At 43.4% G+C, this 27,878-nt stretch overlaps 1 protein-coding gene across 1 annotated transcript; it reads left to right on the forward strand.

Moving 5' to 3' along the window:
- FAXC (failed axon connections homolog, metaxin like GST domain containing) lies at nucleotides 1-27,749 on the forward strand. The gene is made up of 6 exons (XM_066179514.1): nucleotides 1-432; nucleotides 872-1,007; nucleotides 6,183-6,379; nucleotides 13,630-13,847; nucleotides 19,426-19,542; nucleotides 21,084-27,749. The coding sequence occupies exons 1-6, from the start codon at nucleotides 164-166 to the stop codon at nucleotides 21,365-21,367; spliced, it is 1,221 nt and encodes a 406-aa protein (XP_066035611.1). The 5' UTR covers nucleotides 1-163; the 3' UTR covers nucleotides 21,368-27,749.
- The last annotated feature ends 129 nt before the right edge of the window (nucleotides 27,750-27,878 follow it).

Genomic DNA, 27,878 nt, shown 5'->3' on the forward strand with positions numbered 1-27,878 from the left:
GCCGGAGCCGCCCAGCGCGGCGCGGCCCTTCCCCGCCGCGGGGCCGGGCTGGGCCCGGCAGGACCGGGCTGGGCAGGGCCCGGCTGGGCAGGGCAGGGCAGGGCAGAGCAGGGCAGAGGGGCTCGGCGGCTCCGCGGCGGGGGATGCGGGTGCCGGGCGCAGGATGCTGTGGGGGGTGGGCCTGGCGGCGCCGCGCTCCTGCGTGGCGGACTTGAGCCGCAACCGCAGCCTGTCGCTGGGCTGGTGCGCGGGGCCCGAGGAGCCGCCGCCCGCCTTCTATGGGGGCGAGATCGTCGCCTTCCCGCTGTCGGGCGGCGGCGGCACCATGGCGGCGCTGGGCTCCGACTCCTGGTGGAAGAAGACGCTGTACCTGACGGGCGGAGCCCTGCTGGCCGCCGCCGCGTACCTGCTCCACGAGCTGCTGGCCATACGGTGAGGCTGCGGGGCCGCGTGCGGGAGCGGCTGCGGCGCTGCCAGACAAGGGCGCTCCCCGCGGGGCCGGGGCGGCGCTCGGAGCCGCTTACACCTGCGGGGTCAGGTTGGCGAGGTCCGGCGGGTCGGAGTCTCCCCTTCACCGTGCTTTTGCCATTTACCTTTCTTTTCCCTCCCTTCCCCCCGTTCTCCCCCATTCGCCCTTTGCAGCAGCGCAGGAGGCGGCACCGCGGCGAGCCCTGCGCTCGCCCCCACAGGTGGCTCAGGCTGGGCCCTCTGCTGCCTCCGGACCCGGGCAACCAAAACCTGCAGCAGCCCCTTAAGGGATGACGAGTGTATTGCCAGGGCTTCTCCTTTGTCTGTTTAGTGTACTGATGTGTCATGCAGTCACGCACCTGTCTTTTTTTTTTTTTAAATGCTGTTTTTATTTTTTTGACAGGAAAGAGGAAGAGCTCGATTCGAAAGATGCGATCATACTGCATCAGTTTTCAAGGCCTAGGAATGGCGTTCCGAGTTTATCCCCGTTCTGCCTAAAAATGGAAACGTACTTGAGGATGGCTGATTTACCCTACCAGGTACGTGGTGCAGTTTGCCTTTGCCTTGCAGCTCTCTGTAATTGTGTGAAATGGCACATAGGCATCCTGCCTCTCGTCCCCCCAGTCTGTCTCACCCAGGGAGATGTAAACATACACCTACAGCTAGGTGGTTATGCCAACACTTTTATGTCTCCAATTAAATTTGGTATACAACCTTTAAATATATGACTTGAATAAGATTATCTGGAACAGCTATAGATTTAACTGGCAAAGCTAAATCAATGTTAAAAGTTAACTTGGCTGGAAATGCTGAAGTGGGAGAATAGTCTGGAGTTTATGTAATACTAAATAACACCCCAAAACTAAAGCAGAACACTGATCCTTGAATTTCATCATGCTAAAGACATCAAGATTAGACAGCTGCAGGTTCTTGTTTTTCTGGAGGCCTTATCTCTGAAGCTTTCCTGGGAAGAAGTGCTTACCTTTTGCTTTACCTCCCATGGCTGATGCTTCCTCCCCAGTGAAGTGAGACAGGATTGCTTTTAGAGGTCATGAATACTGCTCCTTGATTGTGGTTGGGTGCATCCCATGCCATCTTCCTGCAGGGAATGAAGCCTGAGCTACTTCAGTGAATGAAAGCTGTGAGAGCGGAGACTTGAATCTCACGGTCTTGCCTGTTAGCATTGAGGTCAAGTTGGGATGCTGCAAGTGTGGCACACATCTTGTGGTGTTGGCTGTACAGCACACAGGCTCTTTGAGTCATGGGATGGTTACCTCTTTTTGTGTGTGTTAAGCACTGAATGCCTTTAATATGATAAAATAGTGATGATATATATAACTAAGATCTCAGGTAGAAGAAATGTTTGGGGTTTTTCTCCTTTTTTCCTTTTTTCTTCTCCCTCTGTTTTTTCTCTGGTAATGTAAGTTTGGCATTTTACTCCATACTAAGGTGTTAGGAAGAATGTTTTGTATAAGTCAAATGTTGTACAGCAGAAAACCAACCCTATTACAACTTTTTTTTAACACATTTACCATTGATACTTAGCTTCATATGTGGCTAAACTCCTTTACATCGGAAGAGAAAGAAAGTCTAATCAGTACATTTTGCTTAATTCTTTAAAAGCCTGAGTTTAATGTTTTCTTAGAATTCAGTGGTACTTAAATCAGATACTTGGGAGTACTAGAGAGGAAGACTTCCATCCTGTGGGATGCATTTTCCTCATTTAGGTTTACAGAACTTGCAAGATTCTGCAGCTTGAACATGTCCTTGGAGCAGGAGGACTTTGTGCTCATTGCTTTTCTCAAAATAATTTGGAAATTGCACATTTGAGGAGATGACTCTCTTGGTGAGATCTGTTTTCTTTCTAATGGCAGGTCATGCAATTCAAAAGTTTGTGATGGTCACGTTTGTTCTGGTGGAGGAAAACAAGATGCATTATTAAAGATGGTTGTGACAGGACATGGTCACTTCTGAAAGATAACACAGCATTTGTGTGATTCAGGATGGAGTTGTTTAGAGAGCTCATGGTGGTCAGAAATCACACAGCTTTTCAGAGAGAGGAATTCCCAGAGGGTTATCATTCCCTCTTTATTTTTTGTACTGAAGGTCAGCGTTGCTTTTTGGTGTTGCATGTCTCACTATCCCTACTCACTAGCTGTGAGTACACTAAAAACGTCAACATTCCTACCTTCAGCTGCTTCCTCTTGTCCCCTCCTGCACGTGCTTTTCTGTGGCAGCTCAGGCTGAGCTGGCTTAGCTAGAGCCATGACATTTTAGTTTACTTGGTTTTAACTCGGCTTGGTTCCCCCACATGATCTGTGTGCCATTTTGCAGAAGCAGGAATGGTCCTGCAGGTGCTCGGAACACCAGGTTGGCGCTTTTAGCCATGATAGCTTTCATGGGCTTAAGGTGCTTGTGGGGTTACTGACCCTCTGAAGGGCTTTAGAGGTAAGTTTGATGGAGATGAGCTTATGAGCTGAGGACGCAGCTTTTTTTTTCCGGAAGAAGCAGATGTTGTTTCTGTCCTTGTGTTAGGCGTATGGTGCTGCATTGGGCTCTGGCAGGTGGAGCAAAGTATGGATGCTGCTGTGGGATGGAGCAGGAGGGGAGCTGAAGGGGGCATTTTTCTTGCCTGGAGTTTCTTATACTCTGACTGCAGACTTCTGTTTTGTCCCCTCATGACTGTGTTACCCTTAGGATGCTGTAGGTGAGGGAGGCCTCTGATGGCTGCCTGGCAGGCAGCAGGCTGGGTGTGTAGGGGGCTACAGCAGCATCCAGAGGGAAACACCGTGCCTCCCTGCACACTTCAGGGGCCATGGTGGGGAAGCGCTGCATGTGGCAGGCAGCTGGTGGTCATCCCAGGAGACCTGCTGTGGTCATCACCTTGCTGGGGAGGGACTGCTTTGAAGGGAGGGTTATGAAATGGGGTGAAGAGAAGACAGTGAGATGCTCAGACTGCTTTTACACTTTTGATTCCTTGTGTTTATTGTAGTGCATCAGACTGTTGAGTTTTGTGTTACACAACATGCTTTAATTGCACATGAGGGTTGGAGTGACATACTCGTACCTTACTCTCACCTGAATTTCTCCCAACAGATGTGCTATTGTCATGTGTTTATGTTTTCTTGCATCTGCCTCTCTATGTGTGAGTTTCCAAAAAAAAATGTTTTGGGCAGCCCCACCCCAGCTGGGCTGTCATAATCCCTAGCTGGGTTTTCAAAACATTTGATGCTTTTCTTGGTACAGTTTGCTTTGAAAGTGCCCTTTTCTGTGTGCTCATCAAGATCTTTTGGGTATTCCTTGATTTCCTCAAGAATATGAAGAGCTGAGCCTTTATGTAACCTGATAAATAATTAGCACAGCAGGAATGTGCTGTTTTCATGCCAGGTCTGTGGAAATGGCAGCCTCTTTAGGAAAAGACATGAGTAAACATAAAATCATAAACAGGAGTAATTGAAGATGTAAAATACAATTTATTCTGCATAGTACTGTAAAATTACCCTAGAAACACTTTGTGCCATTCTTTTTATAAATTCCTTATAAATAAGGTTCTGTACAGCTATTGTTATTGTTGCTCTGCAGGCACTTAATGTACTGTGAATGAAAAGGGATATTCTTTGGGTTTGCTTTTGGTTTTTAATAATACCATAGCTTTTTCCTGCTTCGCAGCTGGAACAATTTTTGAGTGGAAAATTGATAAATATTTGATAGCAATTAGTGTCAGCCATAAGGATACAGAGGTTTCAAGCCTAAAAATGTCTGTTTGAGAACAGTGGATACAAGAACAGTGTAACAGATGTCTCAAGAGACTAAGGTTTTCTCAGGTCACTGAAAGATATTTCCTATTTTGTTTGATAAACTGTATGTAATGAAACACGAAAATCTTTTTAGGCAATGTATTTATATGTGTTAGATACATGTGCTTGAAGAAGCTGAGTAATAAACAACTTGCTTTTTACTGAGTTGGAAATGGTATGGACTGCAGTAATTGCAAGATGTAATATGCACGTCTTTGAGTCTAGTAGCTTCTGCAAACCACCAGTGTTTGTGCACAGGAAGGGAAATATCTTAATGGAAGAGTTTAATGAAGATTAAGCCATTAATGCTCAGGGTCTTCTAAACACGCTGTGTAGTTCCAGGAAAACCTTGTGCTTCTGTGGTAAAGTCATAGTGAAAAATTATGGAAATATGTCAGTCAGTTTCAGTGCTGAAAGACCATTTTTGATAAAGGAAAGGTCTTGGCAAGAAGAAGGATAGGGCAGTGCTCTCCTTTCAGTTTCAGACCTTCAGCAGCTTTAGAGCTTGTGCCCTGCAATTGGCCCCCTTGTCACCCACATGTGTGGGTGGGAGGGATTCAGGTGCTTTATTCACCCACACGGAGGTGCAATGGGTGAGACATGACACCATCCAGTCTCCCTACCATGCTGTTTGTTTGGGCACAAACCCTGGAAGAGCATTGTTTCCCAGAAGTGATACCCGTTTGTTTTCATCCGGAAGAGAAGAGCCTTTGAGAATGGCAGCGTGATCCTAGTGCATTGCACATCTGTATTTGGAGCGGCAGCCAGGATGCTGGCAGTCTCAGACTGCGCGGAGACGTGTTCTGGTGTATGCTTCTTGCTGCCAGAGCACCTTAATACATCTTAAGTGGATTCAGGAAGGGTAAATACTTGAGACACAAACAGATCAATCCAGAACACCAAACCCTAAACCTCCAGCAATTAGGAGCTAGGTCCTGAAATGCTTGGGGTGACTGCCAGAGATTTAGTGCAGAGCCTTTAGTGCTCAGTTTTCCATGCTAGGAGTTTTCATTCACTAAATAACAGGATGCGAGGATGGGAATCACAGGAAAGGAAAAAGGTTGTGCCTTGTGTCTGCCTGCAGGAGTAAGAAAATTGAAGACAAATGTCTGATCATGTTTTAGCAGTCAGCACTTCCTCTCATGCCTGTTACATGAGATGGAAATTCTCTGTGTGTTTCACCTTGTCATGGGAAAAACACATTGCTGCTTCTGTGTGAGTGCTGTGCTGAGCAGGTATAGCAGTGTTCAGCAGTGCAGTAGTGTTGTGCTCTGCTGTGCTGGGCTCCTGGGAGACCCAGTTGTAACTGGAGTGTAAATGTCTGAGATTTGTTAAGTTTTGACGCTGCTGAAAGCAGGTTTCTGTTCTGCTAAGAAGGGAATATATGCTTGTGATGGTGTGTGTTTTGTCCATCCAACTGTCTGAGTTCGATAATGAATTTACTTTTTTTAAGGTACCTTTAATATGAAAAGTGCAGATGTGTGCAGGAACTGAATTTAGTTGTGAGTCCTGTGATTTAGAGCTTGTTAGAATAACAGGCCCAATCTTCTGGGAAATCTGAGCATCTCCACCCCTTAAATAACCCAGGTATTTAAATAATGAATAATACAATCTAAGTAATATTATATTACATGGCATTCAGCATAAAGGCATGGAGCATCTTGCAGGGCCTGGAAATAATTTTATCTGAATTGTTATGTAGGGTAAAGCTGCTGCTGTGATTGAATAGCCACTGCTACTCTAGAGTGTTAATTTAAAAAAAAAAAAAAAAAAAAAGATTTGTTGGATTTGTGGATTTGTTTCTTTAAAACACAGAAAATTATTTAAAAATATTTATTCTCCTTGAAACCGAACCTGATGGGCTTTTTTTTTTGTCTGTATATTTGTTTATTTACTTGATTTTTTTTTTTTCCTTAGAACTATTTTGATGGAAAACTTTCCCCTCAAGGGAAAATGCCTTGGATTGAATACAATCACAAGAAGGTATCTGGCACCGAGTTCATTATTGACTTTTTGGAAGAGAAACTTGGAGTGAATTTAAATAAACACCTTGGTCCCCATGAAAGGGCTGTTTCCAGAGCTGTGACCAAGATGGTGGAGGAGCACCTGTACTGGTAAGCTTGCATGGCAGAGCTGGCTGTGTGCTTGTGCTGTCAGGTGTGTCCCTGGGATGGAGCCTCCACATGAAGGCTTGTTTTCTCTTGCAGAAAACTTACCTACCCAATTACTAACTTCACAACTCTCTTCATCCTGAAGAACTGCTGTTCTTTATGTGTATGGTGGTATGAGCCAGAGATAATTCCCTTGAAAAGTTGTGCTGTATAAGAAAGGTAAAGTCAGGGCCTTTGACTGGAGCTTTGTAGAAGGAAGCAATGGCGGGAGGCTTCTCTGGTCAATGTGACTGCTGTATAGGAGCAGCCTTGTTAATAAAGACCAAAAGATCAAGGTGGATGAATATATTTTCATATGTATATTGGTGGTATATATACATATACACGGGTGGTTTTGGGGGGCATAGAGGAATGAATCCAGTGTTTGTGTTGAATCCAGAATATTGTTTCCTTACTCTTACTGATTTTAATTATGTGTGAGAGATTGCAGTACGGATCATTGCCTTTCCTGTAACACAGGATACTCCTGTTGATATATTTTGTTGACAATACTGCGAATTGATAGTGTACAGTATTAGTCACAATATCCTGAGAAGCTGAAGTATGTATATGAATGGAAAATAGAAATAGAACCTTTCTGGTACTTTCTGCATTTTACTGACACCTTTAAAAATAATACCTGTGATTTCCTCTGTGCTTTACATTTCAGTCCTTTTTAAGTGCCCTTTCCAGTTTGGGCATAGAGGCATCAGGTGGACATGCATCTTGGATGCTGCATTTTGTGCCTTAGCAGGCACAAGACTTTCTCCCAATAGTTTACTTTCTAGTATACACTTAAGTCCTTGCTACACTAAGTTTTGCATTTATGTTGCACATTTTTTTCTTCAAAACAATATGTGATTTTTAAATTGAATGCATTTACCTGCTTTTTCTTTTACCTTTTGATCAAAGATCAGCAGCAATATGTGTACGTAAAGTTCTTAAAATAATTTTTAGTGTCTCCTGAGAACAATTTTTAGTACTCAGTAATTAGCAGATTGAAGTGATTTGGTTTAGAAATTAAATCTCTGCCTTCCGAGAAGTGTGGTCTTCACCAGTTATACCCATCTGCAGTCATAGCCTTCCAAACATGATACAGGCAGCCTGTAAATTAACATTATTTTGGTTCATTTTTCCACCCTCAGTTACTACAGCTGCCAAAGGGAGGATGAAGCCTTTTAGTCCCCTAATGCTTCATCTCCTTGCCTTAGTGTCAATTGTTTCGTGGTTCATAGATTTAACTGCATTCAGTGTATCATTACTGATGTCAGGCTTGTACTGCAGTTGTGTCTCAGTTACAAAGTGCTTTCCTCTGTGAAGCTGTTGTCCATCCATCCAGACTCCCCTGGAGATGTCTGGACACTGCTGGACATGACATAGTGTGGAAGTGTGGAAGACACGTATTGCAGATTCAGACAGTGGCCCAGACAAGGGGTATTAAAACAGGTGGACAAAGTTATATCAGGAAGGGAGATGTGCATGCCTGGCTGTGTATCCCTGTTGCCTTTCCTGAGTAGTCACACAGCTGAGTTCCTCCAAGACATGTATTTTTGCTGCAGTGCAGTAAAAAGTCCAACTATAAGTCTTACTGTATGTCCCTCTGGCTGTACCAGAGGCTTGATGTGTTGGTGAGGTTATACCTTGCAGATTCCTTGTAGTAAGCCTGAGCCATGAGGTGTTGGAGTTGTACTGCTGTAATTCCTGGAGGACAGCTTTGACCATCCTCTACTTACACCAGAGTAAGATTTTCACTGTGTAGGACCATATTTGTCCTTGACAGCATTGCATCTATGGTTGTGGGATCCTTTTATATCTGTCCCTGAACCTGCCCACTTCCCACTAGAAGCTTAGGGTTTTTTCTTGATGTCCTTGTGTCCCATGGTGAGGAATTTGAAAGAGTCATTGCCTTTCTGCAGAATAAGGTGTATAAAACCAAGCCTCCAAAGAAGTGGTGCATAATGTGGCTCCTACTGTTTCATTGCCAGCAGCATGCAAAGTAGCTTCATCATAAATTAGTAATACTGTAGTACATTTATCGGACAAAGAAGAAAAGTACATCCTGTGGTGTGCTGTCTATGGGTGGAGCGAATCCTGGTGCGTGCTCAGCATTTCCTCCAGAAATGTTCAGTTTTGCCAAGGCAGTGGCTCGTCTTCAGCAGTTAGTGTTTCTTACCTGTGGAAGCAACTGCTCTGGCTGGAGTTGACAGCAGTGTGGGGCTGTTGAGAACCTCAGAACCAGAACCTGTCTGGACACTGTCTCTCTGCCCTGGGCTGTGGCACCCAGCAGGGCTCAGGCAGAAGGACAAGTAAGCGTGCCTATTTCCGTGCTGGGGTTACACTCTGAGATGCACAGACTTATTTGGAGCTGGTGCTGGAGCTCCAGTCCCTGGAGAATGCAGTAAGCCATTAGGCTTTTGCTATGTTTAGTTGGCAAAAGAAAAAATAGTCCTCTAAGCTGAATGGGTGTTGAGGCGAGCCAGCAGTGAAGAGATGAAAATGGAATAACTTTGTGACTCTCACCCCAGGTCCTGGATCCAGTGCAGATCTCAGTCATCTGCTCTAGGCTTGCTCTGAGCCACCTCCACTGCCTGCAGTAACCTGTGGGCCCCCAGAAACTATGTGGCACCCTCAGCCACCTTTGGGGAATGTGCTGGGTTTTTGGTGTAACTGCAGCAGATTTGTGGGATTGGACCTCTGGTTAAGACAGGTCTGATTCTCACTTCCTTCTGGAATTGGCATGCTGGGCTTGACAATACTGCTGGGATTCAGGCCAGGCAGCTCCTGGTGCCTGTAGGGCAGGCAGTCACTGTGAGCTGCTTTCTGTCACTTCCATCTCAGGAGGCGGATCTTAGGTCAGTGACACTAATGTGCTTAGTGAGAACATAAAGTCTTGAATATTTGGCATAAGCAGACTAGCCCATTAGATTGGTTGAGCTGTATTGTCAAACACAGCTGTAGGAATTTATAAATATTTGTGTATGTGTGTGATTTGTAAATGTGTGTGTATGTATATATACACACTTGAAAATATTTTTGACTTGTTTCTTGCTTTGTCTTTCAAGAACCAAGCATCATATATGATGAATGCTTGAAGTACAGGAAGAATATAATATGAGAATATGGATGAATCTGATTTTGGTCAGTATTCAGACTTGTCACATGTTAGACATAAAATATTTTTATAATGTAAATACGTTTAAACACATCAAGCCAATTTTAAGAGCAGCGACTCTCCTACTGCTGACAGTGATGAGGCTTGAATGCTGCTGGTGGCTTAGAAGCCAGTTGCTCTGAGGAGTTGCACAGCAGGTGGGGTTTCTACTGCAGATTGTGGAATGCATTTGTTACAATCCTTTTGTATATCAAGAAATTCCAGTCTGCACAGGTTCAGATAGGAAAAATAACCTCCTGTTCACATCCGTGTGAATGCCTTCCCCTTGCCTTGAGGTTCAGACAATTTTGGGATAATTAGGCAAGCTGCTGTTGGTGAGTCACTTTCTTCATCTCCTTGTCTGTTTCATGTATTGAGGCCAAAGCTGCTGTTACATTTAGACTTTGGATTTACTTCAGCACCACAGTATTGCTCTTTAATGCATTATTGTTTTATTTATACTCTAAAATTTGTACAGATGTGCTGGCACAAATGCAAATGGTAGTGTTTCCCAAAATGCTCTGTTCTGGCCAATATTTAAAATAATTATGTCATCCCATGAATACTTATTCTAGTGTAAAATGTATGGTTATGCTGTACTGGAGTAGATTTATGTAGACTACCCAATTTCTGGCATTTCCAAACCTTCTGTAATATTGATAATACTCGACTAATGTAGTCTGAATAGAGGAGTGATGAGTGGAATGAAATACTGAGAAGCATATTTTGGTAGAAAACACAAATTAATGAACCCTTAAATAGAATCCTTTTGACAAAGTGCTTGTAAAGTCAGTTTTAAAAGTGTTTTTAACTCTCCCTGGATCAGAGCCTACTTGAGCGTTGTTTTATCTACTCAGAACTGTAACATTTTGGAAGTAAACTCTGCGATTGTCTATTTAGCTGCCCTCATTGCTTGTGTAAATTTGAGATTTGGGACGTGTAACAATTCTGGTCATTCAAAGGGGCAAGCAGGTGTCTTAAGATTTGTGCTTGACAGTTTGGCCTAAGCAGGATTACCTAAATCCACTGCTGTCCTGATCTGATTTCTGCCTCTTCCAGACCCAAAGACCTTCTCTTCCAGGGCAAGCGAGCTCTGAGGAAATGTACTTTTTCAATAAAGTATGGGTTAATTAGCTTTGTGGGAAACCTTGTTCATTCTGTTTTATGAAATGAAGACAATTTTTGACATGGTTGGTCACTCCTGGTGTGATGCCAGCTCACTGGTGTGGTTGGAGTGAGCAATAATGATGGCAAGTCCATAGGGCCACGCTTAATCTTGAGCAACTGGGGTGACTTAAAAAATGCTGCAGTGGAGTTCCTGTGTTCTTTTTCTGTTTTGTTTTGACTTCTTTTTCTTGTTGCCCTTCTCCAGGCCAGGCTGTTGTCCTAAAGTAACTAAATTGTATTGCAGAGTTGCCAGATGAAGCAGGTCAGGTCCATCCTGGGGAAGGAGGGTCTCTGCAGCAAGACAGAGCAGTGCTTTCAGAGATCAAGTTCTTCTTAGCTTATTCAAATAATAAATAATAACTTACAGATTAGGAGAAGAACTCATTCAGAGCAGCACTGTGGAGAAGGACTTGGGGGCTCTGGTGGATGAAAAAACTGGACATGAGCCAACAGTGTGAGATAGCATCCTGGGCTGCATCAGGAGAAGTCAAGGGAGGTGATTCTCCTCTTCTACTCTGTGTTTGTGAGACCCCACCTGTTTCCAGCTCTAGAGTTCCCAGCATAAGAGGTCCAGAGGAAGCCACAAAGATGATCAGAGGACTGGAGCATGTCTCCTGTGAAGACAGGCCAAGAGAGTTGAGGCTGTTCAGCATTGAGAGCAGAAGGCTCCAGGGAGACCTTGTTGTGGCCTTCCAGTACTTAAACAGGGCTTATAAAAAAGAGGGAGAGTCATTTTTTTACATGGGTAGATAGTGACAAAACAAGGGAGAACAGTTTTAAAGAGAAGGTGTTAGAAAGAAGTTCTTTACTTGAAGGGTGGTGAGGCACAGGTTGCCTAGGAAATTGTGGATGTCCTATCCCTGGAAGTACTCAAGGCCAGGTTGGTTGGGACCTGGAGCCATGTGATCTAGTGGATAATGTCCCTGCCTACAGAGTAGGCATCCCTGCAGTGGACATCTAGTTGGAAGCAGATGATTTTTAAGGTCCCTTCCAACCCAGGTGATAGTATTGTAATTACTTCCTAGTGTTCACATCAAGAGTTTTTCCTATTCAGAGCAGTACCTGCTGAAGAGACCTTGTCCTTTGCCAGGCCAGTGAAACATGTCTACTGCAACATTCTGCTGTATAGAGTGCCCTTATGCCTTTAGGCCAGCCTTCTTTCCATTTGTCTTAAATCCTGTTCTACTGTTGTTCCTGGAGCAGGGCAGTCTTGCCCCACATCTTCCAGATAAAGTCAATTCTTCAGGAGTTTCAGTAGATTTTTACTGCTCCATTTGTTGGCTTGACATTCCTCCTGTATTGCTGTGCCTCTGCTAAATCTGTCTCTGATTCAAACTTTGCATTGTTGAAACCTGTTCAATGACGTGAGTTCATCCTTCAAGTTTGGAAAACCAGGACTGTGCAGAACACCACATTCTAAAAGTGGTGTTGGAGCATGTGCAATGTCAGCAGGATGCTTTTGTTGTAATTATACAGTGCCAGAGGTTGTGGAGTAATCTGTTGAGGGTCAAAGCCATCAGTAGCAGAGCAGGTGCATTTTTTGTTCTTCCCCATTTATACATTTGCAGCAAAACCTGCTCACACCTCACTGTTACTGACTTCAGTGAAACCAGTTAGAGCAGGAGGCACTGAAGTGCAGTGGACAGTGTGAGTTTGATAAAATGTGTGTTATCAATAGAAGTCATTGGAGTTCTCCAGGAGATACTGGTGGTTTTTGGTTTGGTTTTTTTTTTTGTGTGTGTGTGTGTGTGTGGTTTTTTTTTTTTTGGTTGGTTTTTTTTTTTCTTTCCTTTCTTGAATTGGGTGAATCATACCAGCACTAAGGAAATTATGTGCAGTTGGAAATATGTACAGTGATAAAACAGAAGTCATATTCCAAGCTAAAACAATGAAGCCTTGGAATGGCTTGGATTAGAGTATGTGTATCAATTCCCAGTGTTTCTGAGATCCTGCAGGCTTCCTATGTTTATTTTGTCTGCTTTGAGATGTCTTTAGCCATTTTTCCAACAACCCTTGAACTTGGTGACAAAAGTTCACATATATGGTCTTTTTGGTTTATTTGTAATTTCTTAAGATGCTGGATATTAAGTTAACCTGTCTTTTTTCATACGTTTCTGGAGCAACAAATCAAGATATGTTTGCCTATAATGTTAATAAAGAACGAAAGCTCATGTGGGAAACAAAGATTTAGGCTGATGAGACAAATTTTTATAAAAAGACATTTTAAAAGAATATTATTTGCCTTTCAATAAAGCATGGAAGGCAGCAGAGTCCTTTAGAAATGTCTCTCATATAACCAGCGTTTTGAAGACAGGAAAGAGTACAGGAGAAAACCAGCCCAATAACCACTACTTTTGTATTAGATTTTTAAAAGATTGTGTTGTTCTTAGTTTCCGGGGAGAAATCTTCTGAAAATTTACTTTTTTATTTATGTTGGAGCAAAGTTGCTGCTTGCCTAAGTGTCAGCAGTATAGAAAGAAGAAAGTTTGGTGAGAAAGATTGATTTTTTGGGGGGCTGTTTTGTTATTGTTTGGCCCAGGCCTGTGCAGTGAGTTGTCTTTAGCTAATAAATCTGTTTGGCACTGTGTTTTGTTACACAAGTTGAGCAGAATTCTGCAGCTTTTACTTTATATTTGAACACGAATCTTGTTTCTCCTGAAGTGAGTTATGATTTAATGAGAGAATAAGCACTGGGCAGTGTGCCTAAGTACTGTAAAGTGGGTTTTCTCTGCTGGCACTCGGAGTCTGCTGTGCCTCAGAGTCTGCTGTGTATGGAAGCTGCATCTCCATCAGGGCAGTGAGCACTCACCTGCCTGACCTCTGTGCCAGCCTCTGCAGGGTGGTGTTGGGCTCTCTGGGGATTACACTGCTATAACTTGTTTCTGCCTCCTTCTAGGACTTTAGCTTATTGCCAATGGGTGGAAAATCTTCATGAGACACAAAAGATGGTTTCGCTTTTTGGCCCCTTCAGCGACTTGCTGAAGTGGATCTTTTGCCATCTGACCAAAGGAATCGTGAAGCGGGAGATGTACGGCCACGGCATCGGGCGCTTCTCGGAGGAGGAGATGTACACACTGATGGAGAAGGACATGAGGACTCTGGCCGGCCTCCTGGGTAAGGTACAGTGAGTTCTGGTGCTCTGCTCACAGCCTCGCTCTCCACAGGGTGGAATTGACCTCGGGTGCTTCCTGACAGCTTGATCACACACCAATAATCTCATTTTGGCAGCAGCTAGATAGATGCTGTCATTTAGTGCCTTCCTTGCTCTGGCAGAGATACTATTTCTTATCCCACTCTTTGCTTCCAAATTGTGTGTCTAGAGGTGTAAGAGGTTTCCTTCCCTGAGCACAGTATGTGTATGTAGAGTAGCAAAACATGGCCTGCTGTTTTGGAAGAGTGTTTAGCGATATGAAATTAGGAAAATGTAGTGTTTAGTTCTGCAAATGAAATCTCTTATTTATAGCCTTTTTGGGGGCTGGTGTGTGTGTGCCTCATTTTTTATTTTCTGGTTGTATTTCCTTTCCTGTTTTTTATTTGTGGCTGTTTGACAGATTGTTATGAGGCTGCCATTTGAAAACCCTTTGCAGCTGTTATTTTGAAGAGCTGAACTTTGTTGTGTTTGGTTGGTGTCAGCAGCTTTATTCAAAGCTCCCAGTAGGAGATGGTTCTGTGCTGTCAAAGTAGGTGTGTTTAAGATTCTTGATTGTCTTGCGTGGATCCCATACAATTAGTCTTAAGGTGGACTTCACTTAGCTAGAATTACATGAACCTCATTTATGTTGTGTGGCTCAGGTTGAAATAGGCACTGGAACTGTTTTGCGCTGTGCCTCTTGCCTTCTGCTCCACTGAGAGCTAAGCATATTGTGCATCTGTGTAAATTTTGAGGAATTGCTGTGGTGCAGGGTTGTCACTTTCCTTGAGTTTATGTCTCTCTTGTGTGAGAAACCAAGAGAGATGGTACCTGTGTGTTGTTCCCTGTAACAATTGCTTTAAAGAGGTGGCTGAGTGGAGGACAGGAGGATGCCTTCCTGCCTTGTGCTCCAGAGGGGGTACACACTGCACGTGCTGTAAAGAGACAGATGTGGAGTGGATGAAAGGAACAAACTGGGGAGAGGCCAGCAGAAGGCAGAAGCTGAGTGCTTTCTAAGAAAGCACTGGAAAAAACATGCTTCTGGACTTCCAAGCTGTTTTGGAAAGGAGAGTATTTGCAGTGGACCCAGATGTAGAGTTTTCCGTAACAAACCTGTTGAGTTGCTGAATTGGGAACAAGCTGGGAAAAAACCCATGAAGTGCATGAACACAATGGGCAAGGGGAAGCTTTGTTGATGGCGCCTCTTTTGACAGCACTTTCTTATGCTGCATTTTGTTTGTTAACAGAAGCAATTATCTATTCTAGTGTCTCTTCAGGGAAAATCTGTAGTTAGGAGTTTAAGAGGTCCCTTTTCTTTGTGAGGGAGGAAGGGAGGGAGCAGTTTATTTCAGAAAAGGATATCTGGTCATACCTGCTGCAGAGCTGTGGCCATCTTCAGGTGCTCTCCTCTGTGGGACTATGGATGCTGTAGTTTTGACCTTGGTACTGCATGGCTCCATGCTCATCACAAGGAGGAGTGTGGTTGGGACAGGAGCTGGAGCAAGTTCAGTCTATGACTTAATAGCTCAGCAAAGCCCCCTGGTTCTGGCTAGACAACTCTGTCAGGCTGAAAGGAGTGGCAGTGGGTATGTCTGTGCTAAAGTCATACCAAGAGCAGAGAGAACCTTCAAGAGAAAACTAACACTGTGTGCCTTAGTACCTGTAAAAGTATCTTGGTTTGCTTATTTCTCTGCAGTGCATACTAACACTCAGATTTGTAAGATTTCAAGTTCAAAGGGATCATTTAATCATCCAGACAGATCTTTGTGGATCAGACTGCCTGACTGCTGTCTTGAAGCCTGTGCCTTTTTGCTGGCTTGGGGATGACTTTCTAAAAGCCTTCCAGTTCTAATTATGAGATTTCAGCAGGTGGAGGTGCCACCACATTTTGCTGACAGATGTTAGTCACTATCGACATCTGTTCAAAATTGGACTTGTTTCAAATGAGAGTTTGTTCAATTCTAGCCTGCAGACAGCTGCTCTTCCTACTTCTTTCTCCCTTCCTGGGTTGCTTGGGTCGTTTCCCTTTGAAGGTAAATGCTATAATCTGTCTGTGGCTTTTGTGGAAAATACACTGGAAATTCTCAAGCATTTCTTCACTTTATCGAATTTTTAGTTGTAGTATACATATGTTAGCAGCAGAATTTTTCTTCTTAATTCCAGATTGTTGTTGAGAATGTGCCTGTGTACTTCAAAAAGCCTTGATGGGCATTTCCTATATTCCTGTTATTTATTACATTACCAGCTGAATAGTGTACATTTTTTTCATCTTCCCCTCTGAAATGGATGTCAGATTAGTCACTGTGCAGTTACATGAATCATTATATTTTTCCTTTTGATTATCAGTGAGTTTGTCTACTTTTCTGTAATTGCCTTAATTTTCGTTAACCATGAGTATGCTCATGTTTTCTCCAGCCATCTGTGATTATGGTTGGGTCTAGTAAGTGTGGCCTCCAGGTAGTATCCTGCAATGGGGACAGGAGGTGGGATGAAGACTTCCAGCCTGACTAGAGGCTCCCCTGTTTCAAAGTGGGGAAGGACAAGGCGGTCAGTCAGCTTACTGCCTGCATGATCTTTGTGAGATTCCCCTCCATATTTATGTACCCAAGTGCTTTCCCAGAAGAGAAAGCAGTTGAGATTTTGGCTGTTATCTTAAGAGCTTTAAAATGATGCCTATGGTGCAGAATAGCTGCACATACCAAACTGTAGATGTCAGCCGTCAGGAATATCAGATTAATGCTCCCCTTTTTTAACAGGGACTATTCAACATGGGAAGAAGAATAACTTTTAATTCTAAGAGCTGCTTCCAGAGAATGATAACTTCGCAGCTGCCAGTTTTTATGACATTAATTTTGCCATTCCCAATCACACCTTTGATGCTTTCTTTTCCCTTTATTTTTATTTCTGAGAATAATTTTTCGATCTCCCTTATACCCACTTCCCTGACAGACTCCTCCAAATCTTATAAACATGGAAATTGGAACTAATTCCACTGTGATGGATCAGCCTGTCCCATTGGTATCACCTTTCTCTCTGTCCTGCAGTCTTTAAACCACAAATGTGATTTCCTTGTATTGTAGCAGTTTCCTACTGTCTGGTAATAGTGTAAGAAAATGTGGAGAATGAGCATATAAATTAGCAATACGTGAAAATACACATTTTGGTAATTGTTTAGAAGAGGCAAGTGAGTAACCATTAATGTGTTGGTGCTCTCTCAGCTGTCTGCCTCTCAGGCTCTTTGGTAGATGGGGGTTTTGAGCAGGGAGTTACAGGCCAGCAGCTTCCTGAAGTGGATTTTGAAAAGCATTTGATGCTTTGGGGAGGGCAGGAGTCCTCAGAGCTGAAAACTCAGAGGTTGGACTAACTTGAATCTGAGCCTGTAAAGTTAGTTAAATGCCCTGTAGCAGCCTGCAAGTGCTGCACCTGCCTCTGTACAGGTCCTACAGACCTGCTTCTTGCTGGCATTTCTTGACCCACTGTTGGGAAGTAGCTGCTTTTGAATCCTCTGGTGCATGTATTTGTAAACAGTGGAGTTGTGTACTCTCAAATTCCTGGGCAGTACGAAGTTGATCCAAGTCCAGTGTGACGAGGTGATTTAATTTCTGTTGGATTAGCCAGGGGATGCCGAGAGGTGTTTGAGATGATCAGTGCTATGGCAGCTTGGATGTGACAGACACTGTGTAATCTTGCTTAAAGATTAACAGAGGCAGAGATATCTGGTCTGTCAGAAAGTCTTCTGGACTGAAGTTGCCCTGGAAGTTTTGGGAACAGAATGGAAATGGTGGGAGAAAATGTGTACAGATGCCATATTCTGTGGTGCAGCATGACTTATGAGTTGGAGTTCTATGATCCCACATCATAAAACTTTTATTTTCTCCTCTTGCCCTTCATTTCCGTGCACCTGAAGGTGTGGGGTGTTGTGCCTGGGGAACCAGAGGATGGGATGGTGTAGCCCTCACTCAGAGCCTGCTTTAGTTGTAGCAAGATGGAAATGACAGTATTTCTTCCCAACACAACATCACTATGGATTGAATCTCAAGACCCAGTTGTATGGTGCTAAATTCGTAGTGCTGACATATAACTGTGGTTTAGGGACCAATTTTTGAGCTGTGTTTGAGATTGATGGATGCTCAGGTGTCAGATAAATACCGAAAAGATGTAACATTTACCCTGTACAGAATTTTCAAACAATGAATAGATGGAACTGTAGAAGAGCTGGCGAGGGTTAACTGCATGTTCAAATGACATCTGACAGGCCAGAGAAGGTTATTGTTACTGGCTATTCCTGAGCACTGTTTTGCTGTGCTCTTGTGCAGGGGATTGGCAGCATTCCTTGTACTGTACAGTGGAATTTGATGCATTTTACACTGGACAGTTCCTCTGGACTTGCTCAATAAACCTAACATTGAATAACCTGCTGAATTACGGGCAGCTCAGAAGAATGTCCTGGGGAGACGGATATATCTGTCCTGGGGATAACAGGATTTTGAGAATTCAATTAGGTACCACATTTTACAGAGTTTATAACACTTTGGGCCGAGGCAGGAACAGTGCAACCAGATAATCTGACCTCTGCAATACTTCATGTTTCACTCTGTGTGCTCTGTTCGTGGTCTTTGTTCCAGGTCTCCTGCCTGTGATGGGAAAACAAGCATACAGTGGATGTTTTGTTGCAAACAGTGCCTTTGAAACATGTATTTTCTTCCCTGTCTTAGTTAGTTACCCATCTGTTCATGCTGTGGTGGCCATTTGGGACCATCATGACATTGGGGTGCCCAGGGAGTTAAGCAGAGCTGCTGTGAGGAGCAGACATCCCTCCACTGCACCAGGCCAGTCCCAAAGGGCTGCTCTTTCGCTTAGTGCCTGCATGCCTGATGTGCCTCTATTTGATTTCTATCTGTCAGGGGTCAGTGGGGGTGAGGGCACTGCAGTGGTAGTGTGGGAGAGGACCTGTCCACTCCTGCGTACGGCCTTGCCCTCTTCCTGGAGAATGCAGGTTATTTCTGAGCAGTCACTGCAGGTGCATCCATTTCATCCTGAACAAACAGGGAGAGAGGAAAGCTTTGGGTGTGACTTTTCTTTTTCCAGCTGATCGGATGAGTAAATTGCACCTGGATCTGTATGGATGACAGATAAAGGGTGACCAGCTTCTTTCAGCAAGTTCACGATTTTGAATCGTGGTTGAGCAGTTTTGGGTTTGCACCAAGGCAAAAATGGTGTTTTCAGGCATCTTCTAGCTGCAGAGCAGATTCTAAATGCAGGGCGAGTACAGTGTGTGAGCACTGCCAGCTATGAGGAGCAGAGGAGGTTCCTTGGCCACTGGTGCCTCTGTAATTGGCCTGGTTATGGAAGACTTGAGCTCAGGGGAAGGTGCAGTAATGGATTTCACCTGCTGAACCCTAGAAACAGCTTTGGGATCCCTGGCTTTGAACAAATTAACCTTTTCGTTGAAATTATTTCAGTAAAATAAATATACTAAAGGTGGAACTGTGATTTTTTTTTTTTTTTAAATTTGGGGAAAAGTGACATCCAGTCAAAAAGTATTTGCTATTGTATTTACAGGCGACAAGAAGTACATTATGGGATCAACTGTTTCTACTGTTGATGCCACTGTCTTTGGACATCTGGCACAGGCAATGTGGACATTACCAGGGACTCGACCAGAGAGACTAATCAAAGGTAAGAAAGCTTAAGTGATCTCTGATTGAAAGCTCTTGGTGGCATTTTCCATGTTTAAGCTTGGAGTACCTTGGAAGGACATTCTGAAGACTGCAGGACTTCGGCAGACTGTTCTTGCCTTCGATGTAGCATTTGTATCCTGTAATATTGTTTTCTCTTAAAGTTATTGGTTTTCTCTTTAATGTTCCACACAGTAATTGTTTTTATTTCTCTGCTTGATCATTTCCCTGTTTAATGTGGCAAAGCCTTAAAGCCTCTAAGGAGCGAATGCTGGGTAAAGTATGAGAAAACAGGAGAACAGCCAAATTCTGCTGAACGGAGTACTTTCCTTGGTAGTAGAACTGCAAGTGCTACTGTCTCACTGAAATTACAGCCTTTGCTGTTTTTGAAGATGCCAGACAAAGAAGAAATCCAGCTTGGCGTTGGAGTCACTTTGCTTTTTGCATGAATTGGAAACCAACATACCCCTCCTCTCCACATAGGGTTGTTTTTTTGTTTGGTTCTTTTTTGTGGGAAGATACAGATGTTAAAGTATCTTTGCATCCCTTTCCATAGTAAAACCACGCAGCATGAAAAATGGGAAGTACAAAGGAGGAAGAGGATGTAAAATAGTCTAAAAGGAATGAATCTGACCTGTAAACCTACTCTGTACAAGAGAGTTCTGCTAAACCTGAGACTAAGAGGCACAGATCTACTCTTGTCCTCAGATAATGAGCATTTGAGATGAGGATATAAATATTGGCTCTGCAGTTTTTCCTCTTGATGTCTGGGGTGTCATGGGTAAAATTCTCAAGGGCTCATGGCTGTCTAGAAGGATTACTATGCTTGTTGAATTAGTTTGTCTCTAATGAAAATAAATAGAAGATAATAGATTGAAATATCCAAGCAGTGTGGTTGATTCTCTGTACCCATCAACCTACTTATGCTGTCATGAGTACAGGTTTTACATGCACCTCGCCTTTAATGCATTGTTATTTCTTTCTTCTTCGAGTTTTTTTATGATTCATTCTGTAAGCATACATGTATTTATAAACAAGGCACAAGATAGTAAGGCTGGAAGCAGTAGGAGTGAGCCAGTGGGCATGTTAAATGTGAATTTATGTTGCAGACAACGCTGCCATCTGGTGGTGAAAACCCCACATTCACTGTATTTAATAAGCACACTGTGCCATCTATAAGATCAAATTCTGTCTTTGGGAATCAGTGTTTGCAATTAAGCAAAAAGTTCTATTACAAAAACCTTACAGTATTAGTGTCTTGTCTTGATTTCTTTTTGTAGAGGTTGAATTTGGGATACTTTGCTATTTGAGTGAACATACATTTATGTTTATTTCTGTGTAACACTTCTTGTTGTATGTGATTACATTAAAGTTAAAAACAGCTGCTAAGAGGATTGATGGCATCTTGGAATTTTGAAATTTCTTTGAAAAGGCCCTATGCAGTTTTTTTCCAAACACAGCTAATGTGTCTTTGCATCATCAGGTGAGTTAGAGCATTATTGGCTGGATATATTTACTGAAGTCTGTTGTGTTGTGTTGCAGGTGAACTGATAAACCTTGCTATGTATTGTGAAAGAATAAGGAGGAAATTTTGGCCAGAATGGCACCATGATGATGACAACACTCTGTATGAATCTGAGGAAAGCAGTGAGGCAAGCAAGACTTACTCCCCTTTGCAGGACTTCAGTTTTTATTCAAGGACAGAAACATTTGATGAGGAAGGGAACAGTATTTCCCAAACCCCTGACACAGATTACACTGGACACTCCCTCTTCGACTCGGATGTGGACATGGATGAATACAGAGATCATGAACAGTGCAAGTGATATGTGCAAGTGTCTCCCATTGTGCAGATAAGTTGTTTCTTGGGATCACTCTGATTTGTTTTCTCCTTCAGAGGTTTAAAAAGAGGTTTATACCACTTTGGAAGAGACCATTGTGCTTGATTCAGCTGTCACATACTGCTTGGACTATTTCAACCATATTTCGTTTTGTGTAATTGTTCAGGTGGACCAAGGTAAACACATTTAAAACACACATGGGCAAACTGGTGGTCTAGAGGGCAGCAGGACCTTGAAATCTATTTTTGTTCATGTTCAAAACCAGATCCCCCATCCAAGTGGGACAAACTTCTGGGAAGTGGAGCATTTGTCACAACTGGTTTGTGTGTTATCCCTACAGCAATGGGTTAAGGACAAAAACAGAAGAGGTATGACTGGCACAGCTTTCTTCCGTGGAAGAAAATGATTGATGCTGTAATGAAAAGGCCCTGGCAGCATTGGTTGACTGCCGTCTCAGTCTAAGCCAGTGTTGTGCTGAGGTGCATCAGATTCATGCAGCACCCTGGCCTGTATCAGCAATGGTGTGGCCCGCAGGACCAGGGCCAGTGATTGTCTCCCTGTCTCAGCACTGGTGGGGCTGCACACCGGCTCCTGTGTTCTGTTCTGGGCCCTTCACTACAAGAAAGTCATTGAGGTGCTGGAGCATGTCCAGGGAAGGACAGTGAAGCTGGTGAAAGGTTTTGCACACAAATCTGAAGAACAGCTGAGAGAGCTGGGAGTGTTCAGCCTGGAGAAAAGGAGTTTCAGGAGAGACCTTATCACTCTCTACAACTGTCTGAAAGAAGGGTGTAGCAAGGTGGGGGTAGGTCTCTTCTCCCAGGTAACAAGCTCTAGGGTAAGAGAAATGGCCTCAAGGTACACCAGGGGAGGTTTGGATTGGACATGGGGAAAAACGTCACTGGAAGGGTTGTCAAGCCTTGGAACAGGCTGCCCAGTCACCACCCCTGAAGATATTTAAAAGCCGTGTACATGTGGCACTTTGGGGACATTGTTTGGTTGTGGACTTGTTAGTGCTGGGTTAACACTTGGACTTGATGATCTCAAAGGTCTTTTCCAACCTAAAAGGTTCTGTGATTTGGTGAAGTTTCAGGGGAATTTTATTTGATAGCTACCCATACTTTGGGTGCATATGTTACAGGGTCTGCAGGAAAGAACTGCTCCCAGTTCTTTTGGTGACAGTCAGGGAAGGATGAAGGAAAACATATTCCTGCAGAAAGGAATGGGTTAGTATTTCTTGTTCTTTGCAGAAGGTTGAAATCACTACTCTAGAATGCTTTCATGCAGGAGGGAGATGTCAGTGTCAACTCATCTGGAATGTGTGTTGGTCAAATTTCTTCTGTGTTTTTGAATTATTATTATGTTTTTACTCCCTGCCCATGGCTGCTGTCTGGTATTTCTAGGCAAGGCTAATGGGATTTGTTGCTGAAAGTCTGGTGTGTCTCAGCAGTGGGTGCTTTGTGTTCTTTATCAACAGACATAGCAAAACCATGAAGGTTGCAAAGCATTTTGAGGTATTAGTAGGCCTGGGATGCTCTGTAGTTGCAAGATGTTGGCCCAGGCAATTGAACGCTTTATAGCTGACTAGGAAGGTGTTTCAGGGTGTGCTGGGCACTGTGCTGGCTTGCCGTGCATAGTCCCTAAAGCTGATGTACGGGAGGAAGTGAGATGGGACAGCACCACCATGTGTGTGGGGAAATTCAGATACTGAAAGCATGACCAGAATTGCATTTAAGTTGCCTTTGCTGGCACATCTGTGGATCCAGATCTCAAAATGATTGCACAGGTTCTGACATGCTTCAGGTTCATGTCTCCCTAAATGCAGGTTAGAGATGAAAATAAATCCATTGGATTTACTCACAGCTTTGAAGTTAAGCATGTACTTTGGTGTTGCTTGGCCATGATTAGTTGATTTTAGTAGAGAGAGCATATCAAACATACTGAGCTGTTGTGTTTTTAAATATGCGTATAAAATTGGGTATTTGCAGACTTTGTTGGTGGCCCATTTTAATTTTGACTTTCTCAGTGATTTACAGTTAGATGAATCAGGATGCTTCAAGAAAATTTTTACAATGTGTTGGTTGTACCAAATTGGTTCTAGGAGCAGTTAGGGCAGACAACTGCTTTAGAATGTTAAGTGTTTGTAGTTATACAGAGTCTGGAGCTTGAAATAGCTCCAGCACTCAAAGAATTGCTTGCACCCTGAGATCCTGGAGTGCCTTGTGCAGAAGAAAGTGCCTGCTCTGGGGAAACATGGAGTTAGCTATGGCTTTGAAAGCAGGGACACCTTTGTCTGCACTGAAGCCCCAGGTCTGTTCATGCTTGGGAGCCACTGCAGTGAGAGCTGACCAAGTTTGGTGTGAATTTACACGGGTTTCCACAATTCCCTCGGCATGTCCTTGGAGCCATGTTCCAGTCAATGTTGCGGGCAAGTATCATTTGCAAAGGGAACCAAAACTGAGGAGGAAGATATCATCCAGTTACTGGAGACCCTTCTCAGGAAACTAAGCACAAGAAATGGGGCATAAGAAGATAAGTCTTGGGCTTGAATGTGCAGATGTGGTGGCCTGAAATGCCAGAGTAACTCCATGGCCAAGGTAGGAGAGATTTTATCTGCAAAAATATAGGTATTGATATTCTGAATAAAAGGAATTTGTTCCATTAGGGCATTGGAAATTCTGATGGAGATGTTCTCACTCATTTACTGATGCATGTTTGAAGGCTGTGCTTTCTCCATTTGTTCAGCATTGCAAGGCGTGCTTGCAGCAGATGAGTCCCAGTCATTAAAAGCCCATTAAAGGATGGTCAGACCTCTTTAAAAGGATTTAATCCATGCATTTTCTTTTGAAAAAGAAATTTTCTTTTGTGTCTTGGTAAATTGTTGTGGGGAACCAACCAACCAAACTAACAATAAGTTTAAAAAATACATTAAGAAGTGTTCATTTATTTTTTACATGGGAAAAAATGTGTTAAAAAAGGAATAATTGTTTTTGACTTTCCAAAATTTTGCTAAAAGAACAATGTTTTCTTAGTCCTGCAGTCTTCTTGGTTTTTTTTTTTCTTTCTTTTTTTTTTTTTTTCCCATTTCATCATATCTATTTTTAATGTTAGTGCTGAGGGGCTGTACAGAACTGAAAATAGTCAGAGAGCATCTTTATTTCCTTTTGGGCTTTTTTTCCTTTTTCTTTTTTTCCTCCCTCACTGATCAAAATTGCGAGCGAGTCCATTGTAGGGATGCTGGAGGTCCTGACTGTGCTGCTGGCAGGGTTGAGGGTCAGCAGGTGTCTCTGCAGCCATGAAACCAGGGAGAGCTGTGAATTGCCAGCTGCCCAGCAGGTGAGCTGGGATAGCAGCTTCTGCCAGGAGCTGGAGGCTGATGGATGCCAGGACATCACATCTGAGGTGACACAGACCACATAAGGTTTTTCCCTGGCTGGAGGTCCCTCTGCCACAGAGCCAGAAACTCACTGTGAGGTGATGTTAGAAAGGGTTCAGGGGCCCTTGATACAAGAGTCAGATGTCAGTGATGTCTCTGAGAGGATCACAAGTGCCAGCATCAAACCTGGTCCCAGCCATAGCCCTGGTCCAGTTTGGGTAGATGGTGGTCCAGGGTACTGGCAGGAGGAAAGCAGTCTTGGCGTTCCTCTGTACTGTCCAGCCCCTCTCAAAATATGGCAGGGGAGCCCTTGGATGGACTTGGACAAGGCAGTGGAGAAGGGGATGGTGGGATACAGGGAGTTGCCAAGTAGTGGGTCTCTGCAGGAGGACTTGGCCTGCATCTGTGGCCTGGCTCGTGCCTCTGTTCCAGTGGATGGGTGGGACACCTGCTCTGCTTAGGAGCTGGAACATGAGCCCATATCCTGATGAGGAGACAGCACCGTTCCTTGCAGTTACTTGACCTTAAATACTGCCAAAGGCTGAGTACTGCCTTTCTATTTCCATGGTGCTGCTTTAAAAGAATGAGTAATTGGTCTGCCCCTCAATTGGCAAATTGGAGTTCAAAGCAAGCCCTGCATTTCCAGTGGAGTTAGATTTGAAGCAGTCTGTTGGTTTTTTTTTTCATGTGAATTGCAGTGTTTGACTGCATGACACTCTTGTCATGTCAGAAGAGATTTGTTTACCCCTGTCGGTCTCATTGGCTCTGTCAGCAGAGCTCACTGTTACCGAGTGGGGGAAACAGGCACTAGGATGTATAGGTCCTACAGAAATCCTGCAAATGTGGTGTTTGATTTAAAAACCAAACTGAACCTGATGTTTCAGATCTGGAGGACTGTTTCCATCCAATTATAGCGCTGCAAGTAACACATTTTGATCTTTAAAACCTTGGCAATGTCCCTCCAGATCTATATTCTCTTTGAAAAAATACTGCCTGAAATATTTCTGCAGCAACAGTTCAGGCACAAATTTGCTTTTGTCAGTGATGTCTGCTCAAGTAATCATGACAGTTTCATACTGTTTTCCTTGAAAGGCCTGTATCTGTCAGATGCTAAGCCTTGCAAAATATTGCCTGCTGGAAAAGCGTGTTATGTGCAGATTTATGCAGGGCAGCTCACCAAGTGAAAATTCTGTGGCAGGGGATGAATTCAAGTGGGTCTTGTCCTTAGATGTTTGAATAAGAATTTGAATCTGTTTTTTGATAAGTAGCTGTTTGGCCTAACCCTCCTTCCCTCCCCAAATACTGCAAAATTATGACTTAGGCATGTGATACTAATAAAGCAAGCTATGCTCTCTAAATGCAGAATTAATTGGACAGTCCAGTAGCTGGGATGTGGAAATGGGTAGCCATAGGTGTGGGTCATGCCCGTACATCTCAGCAGCTGTGATCTGGAGGAGCACGCAGGTTGTGCTGTCTAATCCCATGGAACCAGAGGACTGGAAGTAACTCTGAATGACTGCAGTGGCTTTCAGCAGTTGATCAGTGCTGTGGGCTATCCATGTATGCTGTGCCTTGGGTATTCCTTAGTGCTGGGTAGATGGTGCAGGGAATAATTTTGGTAGCTGTGGCTCCTATGGGGCATTAGCCTGCTGTCTTCCCGTGGCTGAGCTGCAGAGACAAAGGTCTGTTGGGGAGCTAGCATTTGCAGTGAGCAGAGCTTTGAGCCTTCTGGGAACGTGGGCTGTTGTAGTGAGCTGGTGTCCTGTGGAGGGAAGGTGTTCCCCCTGCACCACGTGTGTACATTTAGTTTTTAGGCCAGTGACCACAGTCTTCACAGTTTTGCCTTGGTGGAGAGAAGGGTTGCAACATGAGTCAACTCCATCTCAGTGGTTTGGGGCAGTCCTCTTCTTTGATGGCCTTTGGGGAGGGCTTCTTCTTTGTTCATTCCCTATGGAGGTGCCCCAGTGTGAAATACTTCTTGGCAGAGGTTTCTGCAGCTCTCTGAGCGCAATTTGGAATTACATGGTATTAGTCTGTGTACAGCACAGGAATGCCAGTCACTGAAAACACTGTGTGTCACTACAATGTTAAACTCTTAGTTCTGTGTCCTGGTTGCACCACTCCCAGGTTTTTCAAGGCTAAAGAGATCATTAAGGGCTTTTGGTCAGACTTCAGTGTAAAAAGGTTTGTGGGATTTCATGTAATGATTTACATATTCAGCTCAACAAGCTAAAACTGAAACATATGCTTCCAAAAAGCATTCAAGTTTTGTGGAATAAATAAAATCCTGCTCTGCTTTGAAGTTGTTGACAAAAGTGCCATTTGCTTCAGTGGTGCCGGGGTTTCCAACAGAGCTTCCAAGTGACCCCGAATTTACCACTTCTCTCATTCCTGTCTAATTATAATTTAGTAAAATTTTGCTTTATTTGGGGCAGTAAGGCAAACGAGATGTGACTGTTGTTCTTTTGTAAGCTCCTTGAAAAAAAGTGCTTTTTTCGGCTGCACTGGTCACATTGATATTTTCACTGAGCACTATGATTGTGTGTGTTCTTCCTCACTTCTTAATTTGTTCTTCTGACTTACCTTACCTTGAATGTACAGGTTTTTATTTTTCAGGATACTTGAAGAATGCAAGTCCCAAAGACAGGGGTGTGCAATCCAGCAAGAATAAAGTGTATGAATATGTGTATGGGCAAGGGATATATTGCTAGGTGCAGTGTACAAGGTTTAACTAACAAAATGAAGCAACACATTTCTAATTGGGGACTCTGATGCTGTAGCTGCATTATGTTGTTTGTCTATGAACTACACAAGACATACGTCATTTTAGCACTGTTATTACTAGTTTATGAAGCCATATTTAAAATTGTACACTTAATTGTAACATAACTTTAAATTGTGCACTGTGTTGATCAATGTACATATATATATGAAGATCTGTATATTTTGTCTTTATGCTGTATGTCATTGGTGTGTAAATTATAACTAATGGATCTAAAATACCTTTCTGGTTCATGTCCTTATTCTGTGTCTGTGCTTTCTGTAGAGCTGTGAACAGCTGAGACTTGCTCTCTTGAGAGTGGGGATTGCATGAAACTTTAATGACCAGTCAGTTAAGCCCTC

The sequence above is a fragment of the Chamaea fasciata genome, unplaced genomic scaffold, assembly GCF_029207755.1.
Source record: "Chamaea fasciata isolate MVZ Bird 193981 ecotype frontalis unplaced genomic scaffold, bChaFas1.0.hap1 SCAF_3, whole genome shotgun sequence".
Classification (NCBI taxonomy): Eukaryota; Metazoa; Chordata; class Aves; order Passeriformes; family Sylviidae; genus Chamaea; species Chamaea fasciata.

Coding starts and splice junctions, on each gene's coding strand:
- FAXC (XM_066179514.1), top strand. CDS start 164: ATGCTGTGGGGGGTGGGCCTGGCGGCGCCGCGCTCCTGCGTGGCGGAC. Junction 433..871: donor CACGAGCTGCTGGCCATACG/GTGAGGCTGCGG, acceptor TTTTTTTGACAG/GAAAGAGGAAGAGCTCGATT. Junction 19,543..21,083: donor ACCAGAGAGACTAATCAAAG/GTAAGAAAGCTT, acceptor GTTGTGTTGCAG/GTGAACTGATAAACCTTGCT.